This window comes from Chiroxiphia lanceolata, chromosome 1, assembly GCF_009829145.1.
Source record: "Chiroxiphia lanceolata isolate bChiLan1 chromosome 1, bChiLan1.pri, whole genome shotgun sequence".
In the NCBI taxonomy this organism is placed as follows: domain Eukaryota; kingdom Metazoa; phylum Chordata; class Aves; order Passeriformes; family Pipridae; genus Chiroxiphia; species Chiroxiphia lanceolata.
The window spans coordinates 106,601,751-106,610,838 of record NC_045637.1 but is presented as its reverse complement, the minus strand read 5'-3'; the positions used below and the strand labels follow the sequence as shown (position 1 = coordinate 106,610,838).

Sequence of the window (9,088 nt, the reverse complement as noted above, 5' to 3'; positions counted from 1 at the left end):
GACATGACCAAAAGTGGAATAAAGACATGAGGAAATTCTGTCTTTACAGAAGCAGGATTTCTAGGTTTTCCTTTTTGACTCTCTTGCCCATTTCTACTGAGAGCATCTACAGCCCAGCTTGCCATCAATCTACGATGCTGAGAGCAGATTTTTTTTACTAGTCAATTCATTCATTGTTCCCCGACAAGTGGGAAGATTAGTAAGGTAACAGTAGTGCTTTGGAGAAGAAACAGGACTTAAATATAGTGACAACCAAAGCATCTCTTCACTCCAGACACTGGGTGCACAGAGATTCCTCCTCCCTCCCCTCTCGTTCAGCCTGGGCACACACAAATCTGTCCTGCACAAGGTCACCCGCAGGTAGGTCCTTCCTGCTGGACTGTGGAGTCTTGACAGAGAAGAACACCCATTCATTCAGCTGTCAGTTGTTCTGCAGCAGCAAATCCAATTATGTGCAATTATAGTAATGCTAGGAGAGAAACCTCTGTAGTATATAAAACACTAAAAAGAAATAAGCCACATAATGCAGAGCATCTGAAATGAGAGCTCAGGGTCACAGGCAAAATTCAAATGCAGTATCTTGATTTAAAAAAAGGAAAAAAAAAATCAATCCGCAGGCTCTCCCAAGGCATTTCACCTCTAATTGAACAGTGAATTGTGTTTACTTAACTGCTCATGCTCTTGACTGTCTCTCAGCAAATGAATCATGATTACACTACATAAAATTCAGTGTTTGGCTTTCTTATGATCCCACAGGACTGGATTCCACACTTTAAGACACACACGTAAAAAAAGACTGAAGTCTGAAAGATATCTGTTCATTGTATAGAAAAGAAAAATGTTTGTTTTAAATATGGGAAGTAGCCCCTCCAGTGCTTGTTTCCACAGCTGAAGTAGAAAGTAAAGAAAAGGTCAGCTATCTTAAATGTAAAATGAAAGCTCTTTCACATTCAGATTAACAATGGTCCAGGGCCTTGTAGGCTGCTGTAATCTGGGTGGACCTAAAATTGTATTATAATGCATACGGATTTTACACACAAAAGGATCTCGGGTTTTTTCATAATGCGTATGCCTTATTTTGGAATGTTCAACTCCTACCTATTGTAAAAGTGTTCAAAATTTATCAAAAATGCAGTTTAAGTAAAAAACAACACCAACTTTTGTCTGATAAACACATTTGTGTCTCAGATGTTGTCATCATTGAATCAAAATGAGGAACTCAATGCAGCATTTATGAATCAAAACCAATTAATCAGAACAAGAAGAGAATTTGAGTGAAGATGGACACAGTAAAGAGAAACACCACTGGAATTAAAAGTTCTAAAAATTTCTGGCAAACCCCTATGTTTTAAAAGCCAAACCCCCAAATATATTGTTCATCCCCACTTACTTGAACACAATGGACCAGATTTTTGGGCCATCTTGTGTCAAAATGGTTTACAGCTGGAGTACCGATGAATGGGCAGAGTATCTATGCAGCAGCACTGCTGGTTACTGTGGTTGATACATCAGTAGCAACTGATCTTCCATCCAGTGGATGGGATATCGTGAGACAACTATGTCTTCTAATATACAACTGTTGTATGGCCTCTTGGAGAGGCATGACTTAGTAGAAGCTTGTAACAGTGACGAAATTGTGTCTGTGACATTACTGGTTGTCCTAGGGATTGGAAAAGTGCAAACTCAGTTTATGATGAACTGGTACATCGTTCACTGAATACTTCGTGTGTGGCTACTCTACAATTTCTAAATGGTCTTAGCTGTTATGGTATATAGGCTGAGACACAGGTATGCTGTCTTCTCATCAAACTCCTGTAAGCCCTTTAAGCATCATTCCCCCATTAACTTCACCTGATACAAGATAATGCAGAACCAAATGGAAGTTCACTCAGAAACAGAGGAGACCAAGCAGGTGGTAGAAACATGACCTTCCTCCATGAGGTCAAATAGCTTTATTGTGATTAAGCACTACAATACAGTATATATCCATAAAAAACTCTATAGTGTATATAAATTATTCCTTCCATTCAGTAATTCTCTTTTTGTTTTCTTTTTTTTTTTTTTCATTTCCATTACAGCTTTGGTACAATGTGATTTTTATCATATTTTTAAATACTTTTAGCTTCACAAAGTCAACACAAAGTACAAAACTAATCCGAATCGGGGATATTACAATCTACACAGTGGTGTTCAGTGGTAGGAAAAAATCTTACCTCAATGAATTCATGTCACTAGCTAAGCTATAAAGGCATACCTAGCAGACATGACAAAAATATGCACCATAAACCAGCAAACATTTTTTTTTTCAAAATTTATTTTACTTTTATTTTTTTTACAGACTTTTCCAGCAGCAAATCACTTGAGCATAGTCAGTACTTATGCCCTCAACTGTTTATCCTGTTGTGTTCCTCTTCATTTGAAGGCCATGATTTATTTGTCAAATAATGCACCGCTATCCTCATATATCCACTCTAAGCCACAGTGTCAGTACTTGACCTGCCACCCTGCATTGTTGATGCTCGTACAGTTTGTCCTGCAGCTGGCAGAAATAACTGGAACGTTATTGGAGGGGCAGTGTGGGGCAATCAACCGTAGGTTGTTCTGTGGGGCAGGAGGTATGACATTACAGTAGACAGGCATTCCAGTGGCTGTAAGTGTTCCTTGACCTGATTGATTAGGTAGCATGATTGGTTGTTGATATGATTGTTGTGGCAATCCTTGAGAACCCTGGGTCATTGGCACCTAGGTAGGAATACAGAAAGATGTAGAAAAAAAAGAAGATAGCAATTACTAAGCAAATTAAAGTAGTTTCCCAGTATCCCTATGCTCCTTCTAGCTGAATTTGAGTATACTACATGTTCTGCCAAAATGTGTCATTTTGTGCTGCTCAGAACTGTTCTCATCTGGAAGATTTTTTTGTTAGAGAATGGTTTAAGAGAATTCCCTCCGCTCCTAGGTCAGGAAAGTGTCTTTGTTATGACCTAGTGGAATATGAACTTCTGGGATCAATGCAAATGAAAGACTCGACCCTGGTATATCTAGGTCATCTAAAAGGTCTAAACCCCTATCTTGATCATTAACCTTTAAAACACATTTTCAGTACAGTAATTCTGAAGATGTAAGGGGAAAATTTTACCCACAAGTAATTCCCCCATTTCCATCTGTGTTGCTGTAGTGTTTTCAGAGAAGCTAAGGGAAAAGTCGAATGGCTGCTCAATCAGTGCAATCTATTAAAATGCCAGATGTCATTTAGTTTCTTAACTTTCCAGAGGGACTAGTAAGAAATGTAAGCACAGGCCACCTCTCACATGCTCTTGGCATATCTCACAGAAACTAGGTATAAGGTGGGGAAATAAGTCTGGGAACTTACAGACCTGGTAAAAATCAAGACACTGCCTTCCCTCTCCCCAGAACCCAATAAACAATAATCCATCTACAAGCTACAGCTTGTTATAGAAGACATGGTGAAATCCTTGACAGGAGTCTCCACAGATGAGTAATTTTTAACTCGATCAGGCAAAGCCCTCAACTTCATTACAGGAAACAGTACTATACTAGCAAAAAAAAAAAGAAGAAATACACAATGTTCTTATATTTATTTAATTAATTTTCTTCACAGGAAGAAGTCTAATTCCTTCATTTTTTGTGACATTTTACCCTCACTGCCAGCTGTAATAAACAGTCCATTTGAAGTATTCCCAAATCAGAATTAAAATCAGGAATACTAAGACTATGTAAACAGGAAGCAAAGAAACTGATTTGATTTAGGACATATTAATCAGGAGGCCTCCTGCCACACACTGTCCAAATGAAGTTATATGACCATTGTGTGATACAAAAACTTAATTCAATTAAGCACTCTCCAAGAAAAGCAGTCTTTCCTTAGGGTTCCTAAATACCTGATAAGACGACATGGCTGGATACTGCACCATCATGCCTTGCACCTGATTTCCCTGTTGATTATTCATCAGGTTCTGGCTTTGGGGCGGCTGCTGCATTCCCATGAGACCCTGGAAACCCTGCTGCTGGTTTGGCAGGACAGACTGGTAACCTGGAAGAAGAAAGATGTCTTCAAATACCCTGTTGCTTGTAAGCGCAAAATTACAACTGCTCTAAGGAACAGCAAATGATCCCATCATTTCTCCCTGCATTAGTCAAAAATTAGTCAAAGCTCATTTCTAGAGAAACATTACTGGACAGGAAAATTGAAGTGCAATAAACAAATGCTGTGAGCTGACAGCTCAGGCAGGCTAGCATGAACAGGCAGCACACTTTTGTTATGCTCTTTTACCCTGTGGCAGAGACCTCCTTGAGGGATGTCTGACTGCAGTGCAGGACTGTAAACTCTAAAAGAGACACAGGGTGCTACTGTCTTTTGGCTACTTTATCAGACGCAAAACTCCCATCAACTTCAAGGACACCAGTATTTGGCCTTCATCTGTCAGCCTAATCTGACAGTTTCTTTCAGATCACATTTCTTATTTTACCCTCTTATCTTTCTCGTAATGCAGCTTCCTAGCGTGATGTAAACAGAGAAGGCTTTATTTTAATCAAGAAGAACATCTGTATACACACTGGCTCCTATTTGCAAGGGATTTTTTATGTTATTAGAGCATACTAGGGGTCATATTCCATCCTACTAGTTTCGTAATTGTCAAAGGAGGAAAATCATAAATTAGAGAGTGTCCTCACCATTTTTCAGTAGGAACACTGCTGACACACGAGTGCCTGCACAAGTATGAGAAGCTGATGCTTCTGTTTTAACCTGTGACTAACTCTGTGTTCAAAGTCACCACAATATTGCAGGTTTTCTCCTGGGACAACTCCTCTACAAGTAACTGCGAAATGGGCAGAGACTGGATGATCTGGAGGGCCAAGCTGCTAATGAGGCAGAAGTGTGAATGGGAGGTGAAGTACGAATGGTGTGCTGCTTGGCAGCAATGTGATCTAGCCTGAGAATGAGCCTAGACAGATGAAAGTGGGTTGGCTGGGTGAATATTTAGAGATGAAGAATTTTGCAGAAAAAGTAGGAAAGGAAAGGAAGATGCAGAAAGATCCTGTCCTTGAAAAACGTGGTAAGCCATAAGTATTATAAATCTATGAATAATTTCTCTTTAAGATGTTTCTTTAGCACTCTGATTTTTAACATGCAGTTACACAGTGCACTATTAACTCTGCACTGATGTTCTTAGAATAAGCATATTTCAGACAAAGAAATATCAGAAGGAGTACTCTATGTCATCTTTATATAAAAAATGTGTGTCACGTCTGCTCAATTTATATTCATGAATATGATACATGATTCGGCATACTTCACGAATTGAAAATCATCATCTGGGCATTTCTTCATTATGTAAGAAAAATAAAGTAACAATGTCTCTGTTTCTGCTGCTCAGTTGTCAACTGATAGCTTTCCTTCAAAATCTTTTCTATGCCAGAGAAATGTTGGGTATTTATGATCAAGTTTTTGGCATTAAAGATGCCTTTCTACAGATATGAGATTAATGTCTCCAGTCAACTGAGCAAATAAAAAAAAAATTCCATGAGTGATTAACTTGGCTGGGATATAGCCAAGATTCACCAGATTATTATACATTCAAATTTACTCTTTTCCTATGCCCAAACACAGTGTCAGCATATTTTTTTAGTCAGAAAAATTACCAACATCAGAAGTGCTGTAACTGAGTTTACAGAAGGCTTATACAGCAATAATAAAATTGCAAGTCCTCTTCTGCTCCAGTATACCAATTATAGGGGGGAGGGATAAAGGACTGAAATAAAAAATTTATCACTACTATTTTGGTATTTGCAAGACTGGAAGTTTAATAGAGAGGTGTCAACTGACAGCAGAAGCAGCAAGAGAAAATTCATCTCATTTCACTTGCGGTTGTTAAAGTTTAAGTCCCAGACGTGTAAAGAGCGACAGACGGATGGTGGACCAGGGATCAAGTGACACATTTGGGGAATATAACCGAACACTGGATTTGGGCTCACAGAATTGGATCGTGATGCACCAGCGCAGGGTGGTGGACTGGTACTCTGCAGAGACAGACACCACTCGGGTCAAGTAGAAAACTCTTCCGTTATGGATTGCATTACCATTACCAATATGATTGCATTACCATTACTTTAGTCAGACTACTGCTAATGCTCTGCTGTATGTTTGAATATGCAGCTCTCTCTTCCCCTCAGTTTTGTGTTTCACATTCTCCAAATACGACAAATGTATTACCCTATATAGACATGAGTATCAAACTGAAACAAAAACTTACAGAAGTGTTGAAGGAGCTACACTTATGACAAACATGTGGGCATGATCTCATAGGGGTATTACAAAAACACAGAATGGCTTTGGCTGGAAGGGACCTTAAAGATCATCTAGTTCCAATGATACATGCACACACAAACGCTCTCCACCCTGAAAATATCCTCTGCATTATCAAACACTGCTTAGTACATGACATAACCACGTTTTAGGTGCAGGAATACGAAAAGAAGACGGGCTTAAGACCTGAGGTCTACTAGGCTATGGATTATTATTTTAACAATCTTATTATCCTTCAAGGACTTCAGGAATTTCTCCTGTGCATAGGGCACAGGCACTCTTTACCCCTGTCCCCACATGCAGAGTACTGCTTGCACCCCTGAAAGTGAGACCTTTTTTCTACTCCTTCTGCGAGCCCTTTGCAATTCTCTGACCACACAGAAAAGCATCAATAAAGAGAAAAATACCTCACATGCACTCTAACATACTTCCAATTTGATAAGATGGAAGTAAAGAGGTTGTATCCTGAATCCTCCTAGACTTCAAGGGAAAATAAGTCACTTCTTTCGTCCGGAAGGAGGCACTCTTGAGTATTTACTCCCTTAACTTGTGGGTAGAAACAGGGATGTTTAAGGTTACTGGTCTGCGTGTATTCCTGCAACAATACACTGGCTGTCATCTCTTCCTTACTTAATATTCATGGACTTTTTTTTTATCATCAGTACCCATTGGAATTAAAAATGAAGTTATAGATGTCAGACCTTGCTGCACAACCCCAGTATAGCATTTAGTCAAAATCCCATGTCCTCTGCAAGGTTCTATAGCTCAGGTAAGGCCGCTTCATTTTACCTGATAGCAAAGCTTGATCCTTTACTATGTTAAATATACAAAGAAAAATCCAAGTTCATCCATTCTATCGAACACAAAAATCTGACAAGGTACAAAGATATATTCCAACAGTACAGAGGGAGTACAGAGTATTAAAAGGTGAATTATTTTTTTATCTATAACAAGCTCTATAAGCAAGAGAAAAAATGCTGTGACAAAACAAAGAAGCCAATGTCTGTTCTGCTAAAATGGCTTCTACTTCAGCACAAATGCAAGTGGAACAATTGTCATGCTATGTGGCAATCCATTTGGACAAGAAGTTGTTAATATCAGAAACCAGATGCTCTCGATCTCCTACTACCACAGCCCAAATTCTACATGTAACATTTGAAACAAGTCCTTCAGTATTAACTGTGTTATGTCTTCGTATGTTTCTGCACACTGGCCAGGAAAAAGAATGAAGGTCAGAGAATTGAGGCTAATATCAACCTTCGACCAATGCTTGTGAAACTGTATTATTCTAGCAAAATCTACTTTTTTTTTTTTTTTCCTAGGGCACAGACCATTTCAGAGTGCTATTCCCTCAAAATTACTTATTTTGTACACACACAGCAGTTTCAATCCTCAACTTAGCTCTGCCTTGCTTTTCACTTTTCAGTAAAATGAAAATAATACAGTATTCTTAGAAGTCTGCAAAAGTCTCAAACCGACTGCAGTGCATGAAAAACCACACATCACTGGGCAGAGATGGATGTTTTGGAGCTACAGAGGTGTAAGGAAATAAGTGAGAAGTGGCACCATGCTTACGTAGCAATAGTTTTATTTGCACTTGCTCTTTTACTCATTAGCTTTCATACTACATACAGAGTAATCCTTAAAAGCCTCTTTACTGTCCCCTGAGAACATACATACGTGGGTTATTTCCTAATGGCAGTACACATCAGATGAACCATCCTATTACTGCAAGCTCCAGGGCCTCTTTACTGCAATTATATCATCCTGCTCTATGTTATCTCTGCTACAAAGGAGGATTTTTTAAATCAGGGCAAACATGAGAGACATTGTTAAACAACCAGAGGAACATATCGTGCACAGAATTTCAATGAATGCCTCAGAGGAAAGATGAGCCTTGGATTGCAGTTGAAATGGAAGAGGCTGTCATACCATCAAGGTAATTCTCTGAACTTTTACAGTCTGCATCACCATGCTGAAAGTCATCTAACTTTAACATTCCAGGGGAGAAAGACTGCATGACCCACAAATGTTTTAATTTCCTGGCAGCTCAAATCACAAAATGCAGTGAAATGGTCAACCTCTGCCAGTAGTATCACTCAGAGCTGTAATTAAAGCATGTTTGGTGCTCTGCTGGCCTCAATATACATACTTCAGGAATGGCTCATGCATGTCGGGAGGGACTGTTTCATTGCTCATTTTAGATTTGACGCATGTATTAAGCAAGGCAGCTTTGTAACACGTGTATCAGCACTGTTGGTAAAGAGTAATCAGCACTTTGAGAAGTGCAGCAGTCTGGTGTTGAGTCCCTGAACTGCAAGTCTTATTGTACTCTTACTACTTGAACGGAGTCCTTGCATCCAAGCACATCCGACACAAATACATAAAATCACAGTGGTTTTGATGGAACATGATTTCAGAGCTCATCTGCTTCCTTTCCACTTCACTCAGTGTAGTGCCACCTAAAATGCAGGTACCTTGGCAACACAGTTCAGTGCTTAGACAAGTAAAGTCCAAAAGAAAGTCAAAAGGGAAACCTCAAGCAGAGGTGACTGAGCTGGATGAAATGCTACACAGATGTGGTCATGCTCCTGCCTGCTCTGCAACTACTGCAGTGCCTTTCTGGTTCCCTACCTGCCCCCACCCCCCCCCAGTACAGACCAGACCAGCCCCTGCTGCAATTGCCAGGAGCACTGGGAAGATATTGAACTTGAGCTCCCATGAAAAAGCCAAGGGGAGCAAGCACCACCTCTTGGCGTGAAC

At 39.6% G+C, this 9,088-nt stretch overlaps 1 protein-coding gene across 17 annotated transcripts in view; it reads right to left on the bottom strand.

Moving 5' to 3' along the window:
- Positions 1–1,916: 1,916 nt before the first annotated feature.
- The window catches only part of ARPP21 (cAMP regulated phosphoprotein 21), a 196,569-nt gene continuing 189,397 nt past the window's right edge, over positions 1,917–9,088 (bottom strand). For all 17 annotated transcript variants that reach the window (XM_032703240.1, XM_032703338.1, XM_032703346.1 and 14 more), the window contains 2 exons: positions 3,900–4,051; positions 1,917–2,742 (listed from right to left, as the gene is read on the bottom strand). In XM_032703240.1, coding sequence (XP_032559131.1) covers positions 2,485–2,742; positions 3,900–4,051 — 410 coding nt within the window. In that variant the 3' untranslated portion in view covers positions 1,917–2,484. The remainder of the gene's footprint in view (positions 2,743–3,899; positions 4,052–9,088) is intronic.